This window comes from Opisthorchis viverrini, assembly GCF_000715545.1.
Source record: "Opisthorchis viverrini unplaced genomic scaffold opera_v5_119, whole genome shotgun sequence".
In the NCBI taxonomy this organism is placed as follows: Eukaryota; Metazoa; Platyhelminthes; class Trematoda; order Opisthorchiida; family Opisthorchiidae; genus Opisthorchis; species Opisthorchis viverrini.
In genome coordinates, this window is record NW_008751775.1 from 911159 (window position 1) to 923199 (window position 12041).

General features: G+C 47.0%; 2 protein-coding genes across 2 annotated transcripts in view; one reads left to right on the top strand and one right to left on the bottom strand.

Annotated features, from left to right (window-relative positions):
* The window catches only part of T265_05989 (hypothetical protein), a gene marked incomplete at both ends in the record, with an annotated part of 19787 nt that extends 18842 nt beyond the window's left edge, over nt 1-945 (bottom strand). Inside the window, one exon of the mRNA XM_009171141.1 lies at nt 925-945. Coding sequence (XP_009169405.1) covers nt 925-945 — 21 coding nt within the window. The remainder of the gene's footprint in view (nt 1-924) is intronic.
* Nucleotides 1-7624, top strand: part of T265_05990 (hypothetical protein) — a gene marked incomplete at both ends in the record, with an annotated part of 25784 nt that extends 18160 nt beyond the window's left edge. The window contains 3 exons of the mRNA XM_009171142.1: nt 4367-4586; nt 6048-6243; nt 7342-7624. Of these exons, the coding sequence (XP_009169406.1) occupies nt 4367-4586; nt 6048-6243; nt 7342-7495 (570 nt within the window). The remainder of the gene's footprint in view (nt 1-4366; nt 4587-6047; nt 6244-7341) is intronic.
* Nucleotides 7625-12041: the final 4417 nt, after the last annotated feature.

Sequence of the window (12041 nt, forward strand, 5' to 3'; positions counted from 1 at the left end):
CGTGATCCTCACTGTGCCTGGTTGGAGACACTACAAGATATGGCTGCCAACCGATGTCAGTGGCGTTGTTGTTGTCAGTTTCTGTCCAGATTGCCTGAGTGAATGTCTGGAGGTGTAGGCACCTCGAAATGGTTGTGTTAAGCTAGCACTAAGTCCCTCCCCCATCCACCTTTATTCTTTTCTTTACAATAAGGCTTTCAAACAAGTCATGGCTGTACGGCAGTGAAGCATTGGTGTTGAGCACTGATGTCATGCTGTCGTTGATGATGATGATGATGATGTTCAACTGTGGCGTCCTCTCACCTCTTATCTAACCTAACGGACCGGATTTGCACGTCACATTAACGGATCCCGTCCGACCTGCGCAGTGTCGGGCGGGTGCCGTGTAACATAAAAAAATCGTTCCCTTTCGGTGCCCAACTGCAATGCCACCCGAAGGAAGCTCGAGGACCGGGATACTGCCAGGTTGCTCAAGCCCAGACAGGGTAAGTCGAGAGGCCTTCCGGTCAGTAAATTCGCGCTTGAACCACTGAGTCTTCTGGAGCCTAGTAAACTGGCTTAGCCGAGCCTAAGTTCGAATCCAATTTTATGTTCCATACGGTGATGGTGTTAGTTATCCGCACTCTAACTTCTGTCTTTCGAGAATGCCGGTTGTGTATTATTCGTCAAAACAATCATTCGTTCTCTGCTTATCCGTCTGATATGACACGCCAGACGTATTCGAATGACAGCGTGATACCTGCTTTACTCAGCATGAATGCAGCCTTTCAGTCCAGAAGCGAAGGCATTTGAGTGATTGGGGTGAAACGCTGGTGGGATGTCATGAGAATGACCACGGCATAAACCAACCATTATTCACATGATGAAAGATTGGTCTTACCCCACTTCTACAACAAGAATGACATCAGACGACCACGCACTTACCGATTCCACTAACATTGCCATTCTCGCGAACTAATTTGGCTTCTCGAGAGGCTCGCCTGGAACCCAGCTGAATCTATCGTCTTCGATGTTTCCAGGCACCAGGCCGCCTCATGTTTCAGTCGCTACGATATTCGAGATATCGACGAATTTTCAGCAACCTTATGAGTAGTGCATTACGAATTGTCATTTTCGGTTCTTGAGGGTTTGAAACGCAACAGTTTGTCTGGGTAGGTTTTTTTAATGTACAACACCGCAAACCATTACTCGTAATATTTTACCACTCCTTTTGTTTACTGACGATCTCTACAAGAATTGTTTTAGAAAGCCTAAAGTTGTGGGCAATTAATCGATATCCCTTGTTCCGAATGGCCGTACTGCAGCCAATGACAACCAGGCCGAACCCGAAGACATAAGCATATTGCCAGTCAGTTGACTAGTCTATCTCGTTACAAGCGAGCTCTGCACTGATATTCAGTCGCTTTGACTCGATTCGATTGATCAATCATGAATGTCTCGCCTTTTGATTTCCGACCGTTTTATGTATCGTGCGCGCCAGACATTATAAGAATTGCTGTTGAGCACACGTTGATTGTGTTATTTGACTACCAATGAAAGTTTTTTTTGAACTCTTCTTGGCGACAGTTTTCGGGGTACAGGCCATGACTCGCCGACGCGAAATGAAGACGGCTACCGTCAAACTGAGTACTACTCTTGATGGGGTCAGCGTGATTTCTGTGCACGTGGTCATAAACCCTCAGGAAAGTAACGCGTTGCTGGTCCTTGCGATAGACTGCTTAGCTAGAGTTAGTCGTGATGACCCCTTGTCAAAGAAGTTTCGCGATAGACGTCGGGTTACTCCCACTGTTCGCGTTTTCGACATGATTCTCCGATGCGTTTGTCCCATTGCCAGGTGCAGGTACCTTGTCCTTGGCGGTTTTCGATAAAGACGTAAGGCTGCTTGTGGTCATCCTACGCTAGGCCATTCTTTCTCACGGTTCTAGGGCAGTTGGGTACGAGCATTTCTCACCACCCACATACTTCCATTGAAGACTTCAGCTTATATCTTCTCCGTGATAGGTGCACGTGACCTTATTTGTAATGTCGAAATATTGGTAGATCGGGTGCATTAGTTGGTAACTGATCAGATGGCTGTTAATCTGTTCGCCGAGCTTGGCAATTGATTTACAAACGTTTCGTCACCATTGGGGGTGCTGTTGGGTGGGTAGTCCCTCCGTTCGTGCCGACCACGACGCAATACCGATCAAGAACGGGTCAACCGAGAGGGACAGCGATGGATAGCAATTTCAACAGTAGTGTAGCCGTAGGAGGCAAAAAATACAAACCACAACTAAACACAGATTATGATCGGACCAACCAGAATCCAAGTGCGGTGATTATCAGTGGCCAATCAGGTTAGGGCGCAAAAAGTTGCTCTTTGTTAACTATGTGGACGCAGGCACGAAGAGAGGGACTATCCACTCAACACCGCACTGAAGATGTCTCCTCAAATGTTGACGAAACGTTTGCAAATCAATCGCCGAATTCGGCGAACAGATCAACAGCCACCTGATCAGTTACCAGCACGTTACTTTATCTTGACTACTTGTTTGCAGGGGCGCCCTTAGTTTCTATCCCATGCGTGGTTTTTGCGACCAAGCGGAAACGTCTGTTTCTCATAGTGACACGTTTGTTTTTACTTTGTCACTGTTAGCTGTTTGGAGCAGTACTACAGAGCATACTGTGATCCTGTGCGATCTACAATTTCCACCGTATTGCTTTTTTATACAGTACCGAGTACTTTTTCACATGGATATCTGATGTACGTGTATGTGTTATCCGCACCCTGGTCAAGTATCCTTTCTCCTTTTTTCTCTTGTGCAGTACCAACTTTGCGTTCATTCCCGCTGCCAGCATCTCCGTTCTACCGAATATGGCACGAATTGTTAGCATACTGCCGTGAGCAGCCAGGTGAGCCATCTGAAGTGTGACCGTTTGTGAAACTGCCTCCGACGCACTTTGGCCGCCGCATGTTGAGCAGTTGCCCGATTAATCTCGACAGCTTAATTCCGGAAAACAACAATAGTTTAAGTTTGAGGACAAGGCGTTCCCTAGGGCTGACTTCGGATGGTGATCTTGAAACTTCAGAAATAGGTCCTTCTTCATCCACTTGGATGACTTCGTTGTTTGCAGTGATCGAAAAGTCGGTCGAGTTCAGCTACTGAACTCACTATCATCATTGTCACCTGTAAAACGGCGTACTTGTCGTACAGTGGTTGTAGCTGCCACAGTTTCGTTCACCGATGATTCGGGGAGGTGGGGTAGGTAGCTCCGCGTTGGAGGCGGGACCTGATAAATTAGTGCGTAAGTACAGCACTGTAGGTGGACTGTCAAGTGGGGGGGTGGGTAGGAAAGGAGCTATGGATTGAAGGCAATAGCTTGGATGCACGAGCGCCATTGAGGGCGCGACTAGGCCATGTCTGACAATGTCTCTAACGAATGGTTGTGCGAAAAGAGCTCTTCGATGAAGTCGGTTGACCGGCATACGCAACACGTGGCTGAGTCAGCGCAACCTGTGTAGTGTGATCAGTTCATCTATCGAGAGTTATTTCTCCCGAATGCCATTCGATGTACTTCAGCATTGCTGATCCGGTGTTCCCACCAGATTCGAGCAATGATCCGAAGACATCGATGGTCAAACACTGAAAGTTTTTTGACGTCCTCGGCGCGCAGCGGCCAGGTTTCTGATCCACATAGTAATATGTAGCGCACCGCAGCATTGTAAACTCGACCTTTAACGGAGAAGCTGATGTCACGCCTACGCCACAAGTGACGCAGGTTTACGAAAGCTGCTCTGGCCTTCCCAATCCGGATGGAAATTCCATCTTTTGCGAGACCACCGGGACAGATGTCCATATAAACAAATCTGTCTGCCACCTCAATAGGCTCATCCGCAAGCATGAGGCTAGGGTTCGAGCCCATCCAATCTTGCAATAGCACTTTACACTTTGCCAGTGTGAAGCGCATGCCGAACCGTGAGGCAGAATTATTTAGATTATTTAATATTGTTTGCAATTTCAAGTATACTTCTCTCTGGACCAGCAACTCACAGAGCTCAAAATTTTACATTTGCAGCCCCTAATTTAGGGTTGAACGGTCGACAGATGTGCAACGGTGACTCGCTGTCATGAGGAGATCCCTCGTTCGTCCGCTAAGACGTTCGTGCTCCTTTGCAACAGATAATCCATAGCCAATTACCTTTTTTATGACCAGTAGGCTGGGTTGGACGGAAGAGCTATAGATGGAAGTGGAACGTTACATGATGCACTCAGGGGCCCGACGTCTTACGTCGATTACTAGAGAGGGGGAGCGGTACACATCAAACCTAGCTCGGGTGACTTGACACGCACTCAAGTTGTTAGAGCGCGAATGAACTGATCGGAAGGTCCGTGATTCGAACCCGACCTTTGTCCCTCCACTTCCCCTGTCTAGGGTTGGGCAACCTGACAGTATCTCAGCCCTCGTGCTTCCTTCGAGTAGCATGGCAGATAGGCACCGGAAGGGTGTTTTACACGTGAACGATTTTTTCACTATCCCCATGATGGTCGAGACATTAATCTCGTCCATATATCGAACAACCGTTTATTTCATCGGTCAGGAAGAAGGTTCTGGTTGCAATTGAGCACGGAGTCCAAACACACCGACGACAGCTGGTCGTCACGTTTCTTCGAACTTCGGCATTGAAGTATACTCAAGTTCCGTTATCCTCCTCGTTCACCAAGACAAGCTATTTTACAACTTACCTCCGCTTCGTGTCAATACACGTTAGGAGCTTCATTCGAATCTGAGGTGACGCAATTTGCATCCCCGTATAAGCGGCATTTCCAAGACTCTGCGTTCATCCGGTTTCTCAATACTTACACATTCGACCTTTACGATGAATAGGCGTAGCGTTTCGATGAGGCGACCTTCAGAAGACAACACCAAAGCTATTCAAGAGGAAAAATCGAAAAGCGGTCTTCGAAACACCGTATTCCTACGATAAACTAACTCAGGCCCCCAAAAGTATAATACACCACAAATCACTTCGAAAAACCGCGTCGATCTTCGTAATGTACTACTCATAAGGTTGCTGAAAATCTGTCGACAGCCCACGACCGGTTTCGCCGTCTTTGGGGCTCATCAGGTAGACGCAGTCCCCGGGTTTCCGTCAACCTTATGTTCTACTTGAAACCAAATTGCACGAAATTAACGAATATACACTCATTTGCAAACTAATTTGGTTTTTCGAGAGACTCATCTCGAACCTGGGCTGATCTTCGTTTATTCCAACTGGTATTTGTTAGTTGAAAGACCATTTGTTCAACCCGATATGTCCCTCGCCTTCCTTGTTCAATCCTAATCGGATAGCTTTTTTGGTACAAACTACATCTGGTATTCATGCAACTTGACCTGTGTCCAATATCTTGTTCGAAATTCTCTGATTTTATTGTTCTGTTGGATCCGTTTTTTGGTTGTTAGGTTACGACGTTTTTATCACGGTGATGGTGATGAGTTCTTTGTGTTGAGTTCTTCAACTAACGGAAACCTACCTGTATGATGAGTTGACCGAACTGGCTAGTAAGTAGATGTCATCCTGTTTGGGGTTCTGAATGTTTCAACAAATGAATGCTCGGCAAAATGCTAATCGTTCAGCCTAGCTGCCACGCCATCCGAACGAAGCACATGGACGGAGATACTGCCAGGTTTTCCATGCCCCAAGTGGTTAGAGCGCGAATTTACTGACCGTAAGGTCCGTGGTTCGAACCCGACCTCTACCTCTCGACTATCCCTGTCTGGGCTTGGGCAACCTGGCAGCCCTTGTGCTTTTTTGGGATAGCATGGCAGCTAGGCACCGGTAGGGTGTTACAGCTGAACGTTTTTTCTATTCAACAGGTCATTTTTCGGTTCAGTCGAGCGAGTCGCACACCAAAAAGCTTTAGAAGCATTTCCCCTTTGGAGGGACTGGTGACTCAATCTGTTTGATTTCGATCCTGACGTAGTGATTTAGAAGCTATTTGGTTCGGTTTTATACCGTTTTTATCAGCACTGCTCACTTTCTGCCCTACATTTTGGTTCTTTCCTAGTGATCCCCGCTGGCCATTTCATCCTGTCGAAGGACCGAGTATGCTTTGACCCTGTATATGTACCTCCACCGTGTTTGTTGGTTGCGGGACTTGCGGGAAACGGAGGAGAATTAGCGGAGTGTGTTCGGTTCTCGTCGCTCTTCTGTGGAACCGTGTTTCGTCTCACGCTGCACTGCGTCCAACAGAGTGAAACCGCGTAAGCGAATGGTTTGTTTGCCCCACAAGTGATTTGTGACTGAAAGTAGTTTACAGCGATCATCCTCAGACAGGAGTCATCAGGGACTATTTGGTCTCGGGGGATTTCTCTTCGGGAGTGGCATACTAAATAGTGGTTGACAGAGAGTACTTGCATGAACTCTTCACTGGATTAGCATGTAGTCCTGGTTTCAAATTTCAAAGGAAGACGAGAGAGCTTAGTCGATCCCAGTCTTGGGAACTTTTAAGACAGTGGCCTGTCGTTTGGACGAACGTCGCTTACCTATGTGCATAACGTCATCTCCACATCACGACTCAGCTGTTGCTGGCATATCGGGGGAATTCAACCTACCGATCGCAGTATCTGCTGCTTCAAAAGTTGCTTCATCATCATTGTTTTACGACTGCTTTGTGAGCTCACTTGATACGGTAGAACTTTTCTTATTTGAAGGCCATGTGTGCTCGGATGGTTTTTGTGTGACCAGGATTTTTTTCATTCTCATGGATGAGTTTCTCGGATTTGCCCAAATTGGATTACTGGACCGTTTGATTTGTTGCATGCAATCACTTCAAATGGCTTGGAAAGAAAGGTATGCCCTGGGTTGGACCCGAACCATTGATGTCCCGCCATGGAATGAGTGTTTTCTCAACTGAGCTATATAGTTCACTTGCTGTCTTTGACGCATGTACGGTTGAATCACCATGCAGCTCAATAAATCAACAGTTAATATGTGCCAACGCATTAGTCCCCGACATGGGCCGGGCGTCGGTCAGGGCTTTTGTGAACCTGCACGGAAGAGATTCTATCCCACTGTTGTTTGAAATGTCCCATTCATTCTAACCCCCGACTGTCACCTTTTGTTCGCAAGAGATAGAAACAATGTAAGTTAGGCGGAACACTGTTAATAGATTGCTAAAAACGCTTTGACAGTCCGCAACCGCTTTCACCCTGCTTGGGACCCATCAGGTGGACGCAGTTCCCGAATTTCCGTCAATCTTTTGTCCTACTTTGTGTTCGAACCGATTCTCCGCGAACTCACTGCGATAAAAGTGATAAAAATGGCGTATTAGCACCCATTTTTTCTCTGTTTCCTTTCAGTGAGGATAATAAATTCACTCTGATTTGTGACCCATGGATTGACTTAGGCGATCTACACACCCTGTCAGGATCAGAAATCTCGCCCATAGCGAACTTTGTGCAGTCTTCCATCTGGCCTGTTGTCGCCTCCGTTCACCAATTGCCTCTTGACTGACCTTGTTTCTTCTTTATCGGTCCGTTATGCGGTAACTTTTTCACATGTATACAGATCTGCTTGTCCAATAGTCAGATTTTGTCGCTGACAATCGGTTTCAGTAACGAATACAGGTTTTCTGTGACTTTCAATCGTCTAGCTGCAACACTCGATGCCTAGCTACCATGCTACCCGAAGGGGCGAGATACTGCTTGGTTTCCCTCTCCTAGACAGGAGCAGCCGAGTTCGGTTCGAACCATGGACCGTGCAGTCAATACGTTCGCGCCGTAACCAATGAACTCTCTCGAGTTCTACATGTGACTATGACTGGATATGAGTCGACCATCGTTCGTGTGAATGCGATTAAACGCTGTCATAAACGCATCAGGAGGTGGACCACTGTTGACGCAGGTATCGTACCGAAAGTTTCGGTTGAGTCCGAATCTTTTATCGTTCGCTATCTCCCTAGGATCATATCGTAATCACCGTTTGAATATCGAAACGACTTTCATGTTGATACCTTGCATATTTCCGTGTGCATCGTAACAATGTGTCTCTATGGAAGTTGTCCACAGCGTGACGTCACCAGTTTTGCCCACCTGTGATGCCGTTTAGAGTTTTGGACTACTTGGAACACCACCAAGTGGTTAAAGACCATAGGTGTTGGAAGTTGGCTGACTAGTATCTTACTTTGTTTTGCTTCAGCATGTCAGTCGGTGGACATCGGCGGGTAGCCATTCAGATGACCCGCTTGTGATCAATACAAGAGAGTATCGAAATGCTGCATACTGCTTGTCTGTACTAGAGTGACTTTGAAGGTTCCATCGAGATTTCGTGCTGCTAGCAAAATTAATCAACTCTGAAAAGCAGGGAACTACTGTTATGTCTTGGTAACAGTGGTGCAGCGCGTGCTACAAATTTCTCAGACGGTTCTCAATCAGAAGGTGAAAAAAGTGGTTACTTAGACTCTGAGTGCGGCACCATCATTCATTCAACCACGTGATTCACGTGAGGCCCACTGCCTCTCGTGATGGCTTCTCGGACGGAGGGCACATGGGGCCTTTCTGAGTTGGCAGTACGGATAATCAGATATGTACAGTCAATCTTGGTTGGAAAGCGAAGAAGTGCCAAACAGCTGGTGTATGATTCCCCCGATTTTTGTTCAACTCTTAGATATTAAAGACAGCTTTGCATGTTACCAACAACTACCGATCAGGAGTAGTCTAACATTCAGGTATTTTTCCGTGGGAATCAGTACGTCCGGCAAATTTGAATAAGCACTCGAGAAGCATCGAGTTTCGATGTGATAATGTCGGCTTTACGACTTCAGTAAAACCCTCCCATACTGGAAAGCCATGCACCACCGTTCGTACGTTTTTTCGTGTTTTGGAGTCATCCACGGTGCACGTCTCGTAAATTTGGAGGGCGATTCTTTGATGGTACGACTTGCGCGAGAGACCGCTAGAGGACCAGCTTTTCGAAGCGACACGTAAACAGTTAATTTTGCCTGATGAATAAATATCGGTCAATTAAGAACGCATAAAATTAATCGATACACCGCGCGGATCACCGACACAACGGGCAACAAAAATAATCGATACACATCCGCGAATCAAGCCAACAGAGTTCGCTCAAGAGCATGAGATTTCTTGTGTTGGAGAAGCGTTCATCAGAAACCCTCATGAAGGATTCAGACACGACGTGGAAAGTGCCACAGTGGCCAGACTTGTAACACCATTCTTAAGGTTTTCTTCGAACCGTACAGATACACGGACGGTCCATCCTAAGTCGGAAAGCTTTATCTTTCTGAGACCAAGAAATCCATCAGCAAACAATGGTTTGCAGTTGGCTCAATGTAGTTGTCACTGACGCTATTCCGCCTGGCGTTTTCATCGACCCATCCTGTCTCTGTAATCGATTTGTTGATTGATTGACTGGTCTGGATGGTTGCTGGTTTCTCTATTGAGAATTTGGTGGATTTTGAAGGTGTCAGTAGGTTTCCGGCATTCTAAGATTAGTTTCATAAATTCGACCCCCCTAACAGACAGTTGTTTAGAGCTGGTTATGATCTACGCATTTACAAATTTGGCCAATGCCTCTATTGTTTATCGAAAGGACAAATTTGTGAGTAGGGGGTTAGTGGCCTCTCTCGCTTTCTTCTCTGAGTCGACTGGCTCGCGTGCCTCTTGTTTCGACGGGATTTTTCTCTGCTGCGGCCATTGTTATGCCGATCGTTCGTCTATCTCTCCGGTGCCGATATTTTATCTTGTTCGCGAGCGCCAATAAGGTCGCTTTTATTTGCGACCACTTTATCACTTGCGGTGATAAATGAACCGAGTTAACTCCGACGTAGCACACTACGAAAAAAATCGTTCAGCTGTAGCATCCTTTCGGTGCCTAACTGCCATGCCACCACAAGGAAGCACGAGGGCGGGGTACCGCCAGGGAAGTCGAGAGGCAGAGGTCGGGTTCGAACCACGGACTTTCCGGTGTCAGTAAATTCGCACTCTAACCGCTGAGCCATCTCGCACCCCCCCCCGCACACTACTCATAAGGTTGCTGAAACGTTTGGATTGTCCACTACCGGTTTTCTAATTTCTTCGCGTTCACCAGGTAGACGTAACCACCAAGTTCCAATCAACTTGGTGTTCTGTTTGTACACAATTGGCAGCACGTTCAGTTGAAGAATGTTCTAAACGAGAGATTGGGAACGCGGGTAGTTCACTGAAAGTTAACTCTTTGACTTTCAACTCGGTCATGTGTGGGACATTCTTTGAGCAGTCCATGTTCATATTTCTCACAACGTGGTCCTCTGAGGACCTGGGCAACTAAGCCACACGATTGAGCATTCATTAAGTGGTTGCCTACATCACCACATTTAAGTGTTTCTGGCGTTGAATATAATCGTTGGGCAGTTCATCTCACACTGTGTGATACATTTCATGACTAAGTTTATCACACGCGAACCATGGGACCATCCTTGTGCAACGCAATTTTGATCGCCAAGTGCATCAGTTACTTGCATCGGGGGTAACTAGTAATGCTTTGTTTGGGTTTCGCACATCCAAACATAAATCGATTGTCATGTTGAACAATGTCCGCAGTTTCTCATTTGCCAGGCAGGTGGTCCCTGGTTGAAAGCAGTAGGACGGAAATCACGAAAGAAGTTTGCGATTCATTTTTCAAAGGCGTCGGCATTTTGCTGATTTGTCTAATCGTAAATTTCGCCAGACTGGGACGGAATTAGCTGCCTTGACCCCCAGCGGGGCAAACCAGCGTTGTACCGAACAACGAGGATAATGGACATGCATGCGCAAATCGAATCGGAAAAGTTTGTACAATGGGGTGAAAAACCTCATGGGCAGATGGTTGTCCATCTGTCCATCGGTTGTCCAGCAGTGTGCAGAGGATCTGTGGTTGCGCAGTTCACGTCGCTTGATCTGAATTTGACCGGTTTTCTCCTTGACTTGGCAGAGGAGTATGAAGGAGATCACGAAACGCTTTGGTGCTGTCGGTGCTACTCGCCTTCCAGGCTGGGGACCGCGTGATCTTCACTGTGCCGGGTTGGAGACTACGAGATATGGCTGCCAACCGATGTCAGTGGCGTTCTTGTTGTCGGTTTCTATCCAGACTGCTTGAATGAGTGTCTGGAGGTGTGGGCACTTCAGAATGATTGTGGTAAGCTATCACTAAGTTCCTCCCTTTTCTCTACAATAAGGCTTTCAAATAAATCAAGTGAAGCATGGTGTTAAACACTGATGTCATGCTGTCGATGATGATGACTACTTCCCAGAAAGGGTCTGTGTAGCTAAATGAGACGCTTTTCTTTCTGGACGTCGTAAAAAGTAGTTGGAGTTCCGTTATGTCTTGATGTACGGTAGTGCAACTCTGTGTCGGTCCCTTGGCTTCCTGCTCCGCCCACTATGGTATAGCAAAAGGCACGGCAGCTCTACACAGCCCTTTATGGAGGCCAAGGAAAATTAGTACAACTGTATTTATAGGGTAGTCACGGTGTGTTCCACAAGGTCGTGCCAGAATGTCCGTGAGGGGGCGAGAACCGTCGAGTCAAGGTGCTTGACTCGGATTAGCTGGCATTCTGACCAATCAGGGCATGCCTACGTCTGGTCCGTGTCCTGCACGTGACACGTGCGTCCAAATGATTCGGTTATTAGGGACGGCTGGCCCCCGAACAAGTTCCTAGTTTTATTCTGCAAGTGAAACCAAACTACGCAGGTTCTTTTGTTCGTATAGCCCACCGTTTAGCAATGAATGATTCACTGGAAAGTAAACCCTAGTGGTTTTGGCTGTACAAATGAATGTAGCCAGTAACCCCTCAACTCCCCGCACAAAGCCTCTCGCTGAGCAATGTACGTCGATGCGCCAACCCACGACGTCTTGATCGTTTTTAGGTTGCAAGGCCTGATAGATTGGATGTCGCGTGATCGCTTTGAGTAGCCCTCATCGGACTACAACTGCTTGTAACCGACCAAGAGGGAGCGGCAACGCAGGTCACTCATGTTCCTCCATGCATCACATCTGTCACCTATAGGGCCACCTATCGTGGATT